Source organism: Mirounga angustirostris, unplaced genomic scaffold (genome assembly GCF_029215605.1).
Source record: "Mirounga angustirostris isolate CCGP_5_RB_7025 unplaced genomic scaffold, mMirAng1.0.hap1 SCAF_13, whole genome shotgun sequence".
NCBI classification, from domain to species: Eukaryota; Metazoa; Chordata; class Mammalia; order Carnivora; family Phocidae; genus Mirounga; species Mirounga angustirostris.
This window is the reverse complement of record NW_026991721.1, coordinates 43,551,905-43,564,311: the sequence shown is the minus strand read 5'-3', so window position 1 is coordinate 43,564,311 and position 12,407 is coordinate 43,551,905. Positions and strand designations below refer to the sequence as shown.

Here is a 12,407-nt window from a genome sequence, read left to right as displayed (position 1 = left end):
TCCTAAGTGGTTGGAGCTGGAAGAGATCACAGAAGCCATTCAGTCCAACCCCACACTTTGACTTGAGACTAAGGAGCTAAGTGACTTGCCTACAGAGTCAACCAGGAAGCGGGGGGTGAGGGCTCCAAACTACGTCTCCCGACTCCTCACCCAGTGCTCCATGCACCACACCAGGGCTGCCAGATGAGACGCTAAGCAGACCCAGCTGCAGACCGTGGCCTTGCTCTGCTCCAGGGAGCCTTTCCAGCGGCACAGCTAAAACAGGTTGGCAGAGAAACCTGGTGTAACTGGATGGGGCGCAGGCTTGGCCCAAGGAATCAGCACTTTGGTGCTCTGAGGATGGGGAGGAGGCAACTGGTCTGATGACACTAAGCCTTGCTTTCTGTCTGCCTCCCAATTACGCTGGGAGTGTGTGCATCTGGTCCCAATCAGCTGACCGCTGGGCTGGAGTCCACGTGATGATGGGCTCAAAGGCTGTCCCTGGGTGTCGGGGCTCTTCTGACGTTTGCTGATGTAAGGTTGTCTTTGTTTTCCAGAGGGGCTTTAAGTCAAGATGTTGGTGCCCACTAGTCCCATGTAGGGTTCAAAATGGCTTCAGTAAGCATTTGGGAAGCAGAGGCATGTGGGGATGTTTGTACGTGGGGAGAGGTGATGGAAGTGGGTAGAGAGGGTTGAAGATAAAAAGGTTCCAATGTAAAAACAAAACGGATAAAAGAGTAAATAAAAAGCATGTAGGGATTCAAAAACAAAAGCAGCTTAACAATAACCCACAACCCTCGGAACAAAAACAAAATGAGGCAATGGCTTAACAGACATAGTGACGGGGAAGCAGGAAGCCCAAGGAGGTATGAGCCTTAACCACTCCCTTTTTGGCAGTTGGGATGAAGGAGAAGAAGCAATGAAAAAGTCACATCCCTTGAAGCTTGGGAGGAACTGGGCAATGGAGAAAGCACATTCACACACATTTAGCTCATCTGACCTTTACGACATGCCCACGAGGTGGACAGTCCCTGTGATCTGGGCTTGGGGAGGGAGAGTAGCCAAGCTCCAAGGCCATGTGGTTAATGGGGGAGCTGACCCATTCCCTCTGGACTCCAGCCCCAGTGCTCTGTCCACCATGGGATAGAGTGTGTGTGTGTCCATCATGTGTGCAGTCCAGTCATGCAAGGGAACTTACATGAAGGCAGCCATGCAAATGTTTATCTCTGAGGTGTCACCTTGACCAGGGCTACAAACAGCTCAACTGTGAATGCAGGAGAAGCACAGGAAACGGGTGCTTGGTCAGCTGTGACGTCTTAGACAAGTTAGCCTTAGTTTTGCTCTGGGCTCAGGGATAAAGGACCTGAAGTACCTAGCTGAGGGCCTGCCACAAGCATCATAAGCATTCCATAGATGGTAGCCATTACTGTCCCGTAAACATATCACTGAGTTTGCAGATAAGGAACACAACAGCCTGGTTCAGGGCCCAGGGCTGCTTTGTCCAAATCCAAACGTGATTTCAGGTGTGTTCTACAGAGTCTCCGCCCAGTGAGGCCAAGGCCCACTTCCTACCCTCGATTCTCCCACTCACCACAGCCTCTAGGTCTGCCCCTGTCTCTGCCAACAGGTTTGCCCGGTGGGCACAAGTACAGATCATTTCAGGTCTGCGTCCAACAAGAGAGTATGGTGGCACTTTAGAGGACAGAGCTGCCTTCCGCCAGGTCACAGTTTAGACTCTTGGGGAGGGTGACTCAGAGTCAGATGACAGAGCCTAGGGCTGGTGGCTTGGGAAGGTCACAGCTGCGGATCTCTCAGGAGGGCTGGGCCCTTTACACATGGAATCTCCCTGAATCCTCACAAGCAGCCACATGAATGGGCATCACTCCCATTTCACACATGAGGAGACCGAGGGGGTGCTAAATCATCAAAAGTCATTGGAAACTGGGATTCAAGGCCAAGTCTGCCTGGCTTCAAAGTCCATGCTCCTACTACCCACAATGTAGCCCTCATCTCCCATACAGGTGGGACCCCCACACAGAGGCTGGGAAATGTTAGGGTTCCAGGGATGTGCACATCTCTCAGAGCCCAAGAGGATGAAAGTGAAGACAAGGTTTAAGCTTGGGAGGAAATGGACAATGGAGAAAGCACGTTCACACACATTTAGCTCACTTGACCTTTACGACATGCCCACAAGGTGGACAGTTCCTGTGATCCAGGGTTGACCAGGTTGGTCAAGATGGAGGTGCCTGGGGGAAGGGAGGGTATTCCCTCTCACTGGACAGCAGTCTACACCCCCGCAGCCCCTCCTTAGCTGAGTTGTATTTTGGACTCCTGCCTGGCCTTACTCGGGGCTTGCTCCTCTTCTGAGTCACATGTTAACAACATTCAAGGCCATTGCTTCAAGCCAGGCTATGCAGGGTTGATGGCCCATGGAGGCACATGCAGAGGGTGTGCCAAGGGAGAGGCAGGAAGGGGCAGGGGAGGCTCCACAGAGCCCAGAACCTTCTGCTGTTTGTCTGCCCGGGGATATTCAGGTGCCCCTGAGATAGTCAAGCATCTCCCTCAAGGTTGTGAGGTGATGCAGAGCCCCAGGCACGCTGGGAGTTTAATTTTAGCATCAGCTGGACCTAATTAGTTAGTTTGGAGGGGGGCAGGCCCTTTCACAGAGGACTCCATTGTTCCTGGGAACCTGGCAGGAGTGTTTATCATTTCAGAAACCCAGAAGGAGCTAGCATTCTCCCTCTTGGCCTTGGGGCTGTCCTCCTTTCAGATGCTAATCCATAAAGCCACTCCAAGCCAGGCCTCAGAGGAAGCTCAGGGCTGAGATGGAGCCCAAACTCTCAATTCATTCAAGAGCAAGGCAGGTGTGGAATCAACACCTGGAAAGCAGCCAAATGGAAACCTGGAGCAACAGCTCAGAATGTCATAGGTCAAATAGTTTAATTGGGTAATCATCTGAAGGAGGGTTTGTGCAAAACCTGCGGGAAGTCTGTACCAGGAGTGTGAGGGAAGAATCCAAGAATACAGTTCAGTCTGCCTACGCCTGCCTCAGCCCCACACAGCCCGGGGCCCAGGACCTGGCTGGATCATTCTCTCCCAAGAGAGGCTCAGGAAACAGGATCTAGTGATCCCCACCTTAAGAGCTCTGGGCAAGCAAGCATTCCTGGAGCTGCAAGGGCACCCAGCCCCAAATGCCCACCAAATGTGACCAGTCCCAGAACACAGCAGGCAGTGGAGTGCAGTGGTACCTGTCCACATTCTGGTTCATGCTGCATGGGTTTGAGTGCTGGCCTTGCTGGGGGTGAGCTGTGTGACTTTGGGCAAGTCATTTCTCTGTGCCTCAGTTTTCCCATCTACAAATGGGATGATAGTAGTACCCACCTCTTAGGGGGATTGTGATAATTAAATGAGCTCATACATATAAAGATCTTAGGATTGTACCTGGCCTTCAGCAAACAGTTATGCATCGTGATTATTACCCTTTTCTCCTGCTCTGGGTCAACTGCAGGTCTCCTGCTGGGATGATGGCATGCTTGTTTTCCATACTATGTGTCCAGCTTCTATACTACTCTGACTGTACCCACTCAGGGCTGACCTGGTTCTCTGGGCTTAAGTTGGTGGCAGGGCCCTGTTTCCACCTATATGAACCCCCCACTCGGCCACCACGTCCCTCTCCATTGCTGACCCATCGAAGAACTGCCAATGGGGCCTGAACCCAAATGACACGGCTCCCCATGACTCCAACCCCCTGGGCTGGTGGGAAGGATACCAAGCACTTTTCTCTTTTTGGGCAGAGCCACTGGCCAATTCTCCTGTCTCTCTATTCTCCCATTTCACCCACAACGAGGTCCCAGAGGCCTTATATTCTAGCAAGGGGAAAGGTGGGTGTGCCTGGATCAACAAATACTTTTGCCTCCATTCTTCACTTTCGTCTTTTATGGCCCAGCTCAAATGTCACGTCTTTGGTGTGGCTTTCCCTGATTCTCGTGGTCAGAATTCTAACATCACAGTTGCTCAACTATGCTCTTGGACAAGTTCCTTTCCTCTGGCTGGAGTTTCCCCATCTGTGAAATGGAGATACTGCTACCAAATGAACCTGACAGGACACTGGGAGGATCCATTATAAGCCAATGGATGTAAAAACCTACCTCCCCTCCCCTCACACTCCTTCCCAGGCACAGGAGATGGGGAGATACCCAAGTGAGCTCACCACACAGGTGTCTACAAAGCCTACAAAACCAAGCCCTTTCCTGGAATGGCCATTCCTCCTTCTTTACCCATGGAATTTCTAGTCAATCTTCCAGGACCAGCTCAAATATCATATCTTCTGTGAAGCATTCCTACTGCCCCGAGGGAAAATAAATTTCTCTCTCCCATGTACTCCTGTAATTCTTTGTCTCTATTAAATCTCTTATTTTTTTTAACTTCTATCATTATTGCCTGGCTCCTCACTGTGCTGGGGATTTGCTTGAGGTCAAGAACCAGCACGTAGTAGCTGCTCCATAGATGTTCATGAACTCAAGTTCTGTTTTGTGTGCTCCCTGGATTCTAGAGTAGGTTCTGGAGGCAAATCCTGCTGTATATACAGGATCCTGACCCTATTACTGGTTCATGTGGAAACCACAACTGAATCTATAATCTAGTCCATGGAGTCTATGGAGAAGGGCTCCCACACAGCCTGGGAGTGGGATGGCCTTGCATTCCCACTGGATCTCAGCTGCAAGCCGGTAGAGGCGGTGAGCTATGGCTAAAGGACTTCAGGAAACAGCGGGTTCTGGAAAAGCCAAATCGTGTCTATAGTTGAACGTGTGAGTTCATTAAGTGTTCAGTGACTCAATTTTCTTTTTAAAAATTTAATAGCGTCTATGTATAATATGACCCTACATTTAGCAATTCTTCCTTCCTCCTGTAATGGTCACTGAAGGCAATTTGACACTCACATTTATGCCAGGTCCCTTATCCATGCCTCACATTTTACCCCCGCAATGATATTTGAAGTAGGTAGTACTATTCCCTGCATTTCATAAATGTGGAAATTAAGGCTGAGAGAAGATAAGGAGCATGCCCAAGGTCAAGGAGACTAAAACTCAGGGCCGACGGCAAAGATCTAGTTCTTCCTAGTCAGTATGCAATGCTACTTTCTCATCAGTGTCAGGTGCTTGCCAAGTACTGCCCTAGTCCACACAAATGGATCTGACGTGTTTCCAGCCCCTCAAGAGATCTGCGTTCTGGTAGAGGAGGCTGGTATACACATAATTAAAAACCTGAAGCACAAAAAATATAACTATGGACTAGAAGTATGTGATGAATTGCAAGGGAGCCTGAGGGGGGTGTGAGCAGTTCAGCCTGGGGGGATCAGGGACAGCAGAGAAGCCTAGTCTTGGGTGACTTTATGGCTAGCCACCACTCTGATGGACAGAGAATGACGAGAGGAGAGCACACAGATGTGGGAGGCAGAGAGGACCACATGTGTGAAGGGGCGGAGGGCCAGAGTGCCAGGCGTCCTTGGGCATGGGGAACAGATCAGCATTAGCTAGGGCATGGGATTTCTGAGTAGGAGCTGGGCTGTGACAGGCTTGCTTTTGTCAAAATACTGGACTTGTTTCTTTAAGCCTTGGAGGCTGTGGACAGCCTCAGAGGAGGGAAATGAGCTGACCTGCACTGGGCAGGAGGGAGGGCCTGGGAGGATCATTTCTGAGTAGGAACTGGGAGTTAAATAGGGTCCTGCATCCTTCAGAAAGGTACTGTCAGCTCCCAAGGTCTCTGCCAGGACTGGTTTCCAAATGAGAGTAAGAGAAAAGGAGTCTCTTTCCTGTTGAAAGAGCTAGGTTGAAGACCAGAACTGCTCCCGGGCCCCGGTGCAGCGCCCCCCACAGGACTGCAGGAGCATGGCTATTCTGAGTGATGAGGCCGTGTCAGTGTCCACAGCTGCACATCCCCCGCCCCCAGAAGATGACATCTGACACACTGCCCTCTGCCAAGGGTGATGTGGGGCCAGAAAAGGAAGGAGGGGAACCGGCATCAGTCTCTGGGCTCAGCCTGCAAGGCTCAGCCCAAATGCTGGCTTCAGCACTGGAAGACTGCTTTTCCAAATTAACAAAAGATGTTCGAGATCCATGATTCCATGTTCATCATATAGCAAATGATTTATACACGGAGATTTATAAATTCTATGGAAACATAAATGACACATCTCTGCACAGTATACTGTATCTTTACATGTTCTAACACAGACTAAAACAATGTCCCATAACATATAATAAACACAAGCAACTTTTTTTTATTGTCAGCATTAGAAATACGTATTGATAATTACCAGGCACCTTGCACTGAGGATTTTTGGAAAATACTTCCATTTTTCCTTTTTATATATTTTTAAAAATATATCTTCTGAGCTCATCATGGAAAAAAAAACAAGCAATCTTTTTAGAAAACTGACCCCAAATTCTTTGGCTCTGAAAGAAAATGTAGTGCCAAATTTTTGCCTAATAAAATGACATTTTAAGTGGAATCTGAGTCAAGCCCCAATGAAGGAATGAATACTGGTTCTTTGAGTCAGCAAAAGAATTCAGTCTTTGGTATCCAACACTCCATTATTCATTGGCCTGAATTGGCAAAAGAGCTGTCAGCACTGTGGAGATGCCCAGAAAAGCAGGAGGTGGGAGGTAGGTGGATAATGAGAGAAAAACAATCTGAAATACCTCTCAGGCCAACTTTGAACAACATGTTGGGCATTTATCATCCGGAGGTGGAGGAGCTCCGCTCTCCCCTTGCTAGATACTCTTTCAGCTCATTTCTCTGTGCATGGGGTAATTTCCTGAGCAAGTGCTTAAAATCAAATGTCTTGTCGAGCCTTTGGCTCAGTCAGGCATAGCCTCCAGAGTCCCATTAAGCAAGGCCAGAGGAAAGAATTGGTTCCCCTTTATGAGATAGCCCCTCCCTGAGCCCATGCCCCTGGACGGCTCACCGGGGCCTGCGGAAGGTCAGGCCGTAGTGCTGACAGGCTAGCCCCACGGTGGGAGTGTACACGATGGGCATGAATTTCTCCACGTCTGATGTCAGCACTCGGTAGAACAGCTTCTCATTCCGGTCCTGGAGTGTCATGAGAATGATGTACCTTGGGAAGGGAGACAAGAACCAAGCTGGTCACAGGAGCCCCACAGGTGGCAACATTAAGGGCCCTTGATGCCCAGACCCAGGGCTCCCACTCAGCTGCTCACAATGGCACATTCATAGGCAAATCACCATCTCTCCTCAGCATGGGTCTCATTTTCTATGAAACGAGAATATCATCTGCCTTCTAGTACTTACTCTTACTCATGGCATAGGCACAATTCTAAATATTTTACATTAACTCATTTAAAACTCCCAGAGACGGGCGCCTGGGTGGCTCAGTTGGTTAAGCGACTGCCTTCGGCTCAGGTCATGATCCTGGAGTCCCGGGATCAAGTCCCACATCGGGCTCCCTGCTCAGCAGGGGGTCTGCTGCTCCCTCTGACCCTCTTCCCTCTCGTGCTCTCTGTCTCTCATTCTCTCTCTCAAATAAATAAATAAAATCTTTAAAATAAAATAAAATAAAATAAAACTCCCAGAGACTTGTGAGATAGGTGCTAAAATGCTGGCTATTTTAGAGATAAGCAGACTAAGGCACAGAGAGATGAAATCACTCACCCAGCTCTCATAGCAGAGTAAGGATTTGAACCTAAGCAATCTGACTCTAGAATCTCAACCATGGTGCCAGATGGCTAGTTATGTTATTACTATGTGGACATTGATGAATGACAACAGAATCATAACACGCTGGGGTGGAGTAGGGTCCAGGAAGATACCGAACACACCAGTGGTATATGAACTGGGCTTTCCCACCCCAAGGGGCCGGTTCCTATCACAACCACAGCTCACAAGTGGCTGAGTACTGCTTGGCATGCTCCAAAAAAATCTCTTTCTCACCTATTATTCCCTGAAGCCTAATATCACTAAGCCAGGAAAAGAGCCTTTCATTCACAGTCCTGAAAATGCAAAAACCCTGGGAGAAAAAAAACCCAGGGTCTGAAATTCATGATAGGGTGTAGATGACTACTGATATGACACCCTTTCTGGATAACAGTTTAGGAGAGCATGGAGGTACTTGAGCCCTGGCATGGAATGGGGTGGGAGAGTTGTTCCCGTAGGGGAATGATCCCTGGGTGTGGTACCAGGGTCCTGGATTTGAATCCCAGCTCTGTTGTTTCCTAGTTTTGTCACTTTGGGGAAGTCACATGACTTCTTGGGGCCTCAGTCTCTTCTTCCTCCCCAAAGGCACTGGTCCAGAACTAAAAATAGTGTTCAGAAGGAAGGGAGGGTTTCTGCTTAGAACAGACAGCATCTCAGCTCATTACTAGCATGAGCATTCTCTTACTCAGTAGCCATTTGTACACATCTCTTCCCAATTCTGCATTCAGTGATGTCAAATGGTAACCTGAAATCGGTCATGGTTGGGAGTATACGGGCAAATGCTACAAATCAGTGCTCCCTTGGTGTCCCAGAACCAGTTAGTAAACATTTACCAGCCTACCATGACCCTTATCCAAAAGAAGCTGGGGAGCCTCCTTAGCATTTCCCTGAGCACCTGCTGAAACAAGGGATTCTAGGAATGAGTGGGTTAGAGTAGTCAACAGAGCATCGGGAGCTAGCTCTCTGGAGTTCCCAGAATCAGGCATGACCCCCCCTGCTCCCTGGGCCTGCCACATCTTCCCTGGCATATAAGTAAGGTCTACCTAGCTGAAAAAAAAAAAAAACTGGAGAGGTAAGGATTTGGGACTTATAATTTTGAGGAAAGGGGATTTCACATTAGACTTTAATTCTTTGTAAATTTAACAAAAGAGGAAAGTTCAGGTTGTTCAAAGTTAGAGCAATGTGTAATGTTGTCAGTTGAATTCATTGTGTACTTTCTGGTTTGCTCTTCAGGGTACTAGACCTAGTATGAGTGGAATAAACAAGAGGGAAAGAGCATTTGACCTGGGCTGCAGTATGGCCTTGGAGTTAATGGGAGTGATATCCATAGTGTTCAGCCCTTCAGGAATAGAGGGCGGGGCGAATAGGCAGAGGTTTCCTTATCCCCTACCATTTAGAAGCAATGGCTACTGTGGGGGGAGCACAGGAAGGTGGGTGCAGGATCACCCTAACATGCTGCTGAGCTCTACCCCTAGGGGGCAGCCACACCTTCAACGACCCCAAGTCTTGGCCATTAAGCTCTATAGATAGGCAGGGAAACCCATATCCTCCCCCTAAATTTCTGCTGGAGCCCATAGCAAGGTGCCATATTTATTTTACAAGCTTTTGCATAGTGCCTTCTGTTATAAGTTACAGTTACTATGTAAGTGTTCTGAGCACGTTAAAATACTAATGCATTTAAGCCTAATCATAACCCTATGAGTTAGATGCCACTGATAAACTCATGGTACAAATGAGGAATGACCTAGAGAGGCTAAGTAATTTTTGCTATTAAGTGGTAGAATGAGGATTTGAACTTAGTCTGACACTAGAGTCTAGTTTTGTAGCCATTAAGCTCCAATGCCTCCAGCTATGGCAGAGCAGAGCAGTTAAAAGCAGACTCTGGAGTGAACTGTGTTCAAATACTGGCTGTACCAATTCATAGCCATGTGATCTGGGAGCTCACTACCTTCTTTAGTGAAACTGACAAAGCGGACCCTGTGATCCCTCAGTTGGCTCTTCATAGAATATCCCCCCCTGGGAGAACCCAGAGGGGCGGCAGGGTTCTTAACGGTTCCCATAAACCTCTAACATATGACATCCTAGGTCCTTTCCAAGGTGTTGGGGTGCATTTCCGCTTTGCTCCCCCCACATTCTCTTCATACCAGGGACCTGGGCCATGTACCACTTCCTCGACACACTTGTCCCACTCGCTCCCCTTCTTCCTGCTGAGCGAAATGCCTTCCATGAACCCCACCACTGTTTGCTGAAGCCTTATCAGTGCTTCTCGGGCTGACGTGGATACCACCATCTCCCAGAGGCCCAACCAGATTGCACCTGTTGGAAGCCAGTCTCCCTTCCCAGTTCTGACTGTGCCTCTGTCATAACAAGCCCCATGGCTCAGGGAGACCACCACCCTGTCGAAGGTGGGGCCGGGGCTGGGATCTCTCAGGGCTCTCAGCCTTTCCTACTGGAGAGTACCAGAAAACCCGTGTGCCACAGGAAACACCTGAGCCCTGGGCTTGGGGGGAGAGAGCAGACTCTAGGCACTGACTTGTCCAGGTCGCTCTGCTGCCGCTCGTAGTATCTCATGATCCGCAGGAGCTGGACATCCTGGCTCAGGAAGCAGGGGGGGATCAGGCCGTGGATTCCAAGCTGCAGCCTTTCTTCCAGTGTGAAGGCCATCCCCTGAGAGAACAAGAAAGAAACACACGCACATGAAGGGATATGCGTGAAACTGAGGAACAGAGAGGTCCGGTCAGCAGACAGGCAAAAGTCACTGATTCAACAGTGGGCTCTGCATTCAAATCCCACCTCTGCCAATTAAACAGCTGAGCAATCTTGTGCCAGCTACTTTGACTCTCCTGATCTTCAGCTTCTTCGTGGAAAAAAGTGGGGAAAATATCTGCATTGTCAGCTTTTGGCGGTTAGTTTTTGTTTTTTTAAGATGTGTTTTATTTTTTAGTACAATTTTTGATTTATAGCAAAAATGGGAAGATAGTACAGAGAGTTCCCCTATATCCCCTCATCTAATTTCCCCTATTATTAATATCTTATATTGGTTCAGTACATTTGTGAGAGCTAATGAACCTAGAGTGACACATTATTATTAAGTAAACGCCAGGGTTTATTCAGACTTCCTTAGTTTTTCCCTAAGGCCCTTTTTGTTGTTGTTTTTGCACGATCCCACATTACATTTAGTCACCATGTCTCCTTAGGTTCCTCTGTCCGACAGTTTCTCAGACTTTCCTTGTTTTTGATGACCCTGACAGTCTTGAGGAGTACCGCTCATGTATTTCATACAGTACCCTTCTATTGGCATTGGTCTCCTTTTTCTCATGACTCTACTGGGGTTATGGGTTTTTAGAAGGAAGACCACAGAGGTGAAGTGCCATTTTGATCACATCAGATCAAGATCCATACTCTCAACATGATTTATCACTGTTGATACCAACCTTGATCATGACTTTGAATACCGGGCTGGGTTATGCTTGTCAGGAATCTCTGCTGTAAAGTGACTTCTTTTTGTGGAACTCTTCCGCATGGGAGATTTGTCTCTTCTCCCCCATGTATTTTTATTCAATCACTTATTTATATTAGAATGGACTCATGGGTATTTATTTTATACTTTGGTTTATAAGCCAATACTCCTTTCTTTATTTTGTTACTCAAATTGTTTGTTACTCAGCTTTGGCCACTGGGAGCTCTTTCAGTTGGCTCCTGTATCCCTTTGACATATTCCCTTAATTCCTTCCTCCCTCCGCCTCTCCACTTCCCTCCTTCTACCTCCCTCCCTTCCTTCTCTCTCTCCCTCCCTCTCTCTTTTTTCTTTCTCTCTCTCCCTTCCTTCATTCCTCTTCCTTCCTTTTCTTTCTTCCTTTCTTCCTTCCTCCCTCCCTCCTTCCTTTCTTTCTTTCTTTCTTTCTTTCTTTCTTTCTTTCTTTCTTTCTTTCTTTCTTTCCTTCCTTCCTTCCTTCCTTCCTTCTCTTTCTTTCTTTCTTTCATTCTTTCTTTCATTCTTTCCATCTACTTCTTACTTTCTGGGACAGGATGCTCCAGGCTCACCTTGTATATTGCCTGCCCCAGTCCTAGAATCAGCCATTTTTCCCGATGAGGCCTGATTCCTTCTCTGAAGCATGGTATGAGAACCCAAGATCTGGGCCCTACTTAATACATGTGCTACTTACTACTGGGGTTTTATTGTTTCCAGTCCCTCTCAGCTGAAAGAGCAAGGAAATGAATCTATACTAAGGTAAACATAACTTCCTACTAATGTCGCTAATCCATTACCACATGGATCGTTTTAGCCTCATCACTTCACTAATCTGTAAATTCTCGGGGCACCTGGGTGGTTCAGTCGTTAAGCGTCTGCCTTCGGCTCAGGTCATGATTCCAGGGTCCTGGGATCGAGCCCCGCATCGGGCTCCCTGCTCAGCAGGAAGCCTGCTTCTCCCTCTCCCACTCCCCCTGCTTGTGTTCCCCTCTCTCGCTGTGTCTCTCTCTGTCAAATAAATAAAATCTTAAAAAAATAAAAAATAAAAAATAATCTGTAAATTCTCACTCCATCCGTGAGAGACTTAGCTCCCGCCACTGTCATCCATGTACTTAGTTGCTGGATTCCAGTATACATGTATCAGAATCGTTAATTTACGCCACAATGGGAAACAACTTAGTACATTGGAGTATACTGTTTACGAGCTGTTCCTCTTGCCTTCAGTCTTACAAACTCCACTTAT

General features: G+C 47.9%; 1 protein-coding gene across 5 annotated transcripts in view; it reads right to left on the bottom strand.

The window, feature by feature from the left end:
- Positions 1–12,407, bottom strand: part of ME3 (malic enzyme 3) — a 196,489-nt gene that overhangs the window by 101,693 nt on the left and 82,389 nt on the right. For all 5 annotated transcript variants that reach the window (XM_045894577.3, XM_064576806.1, XM_045894576.3 and 2 more), the window contains exons 3-4: positions 10,226–10,359; positions 6,947–7,096 (exon numbers count right to left, since the gene is read on the bottom strand). In XM_045894577.3, coding sequence (XP_045750533.1) covers positions 6,947–7,096; positions 10,226–10,359 — 284 coding nt within the window. The remainder of the gene's footprint in view (positions 1–6,946; positions 7,097–10,225; positions 10,360–12,407) is intronic.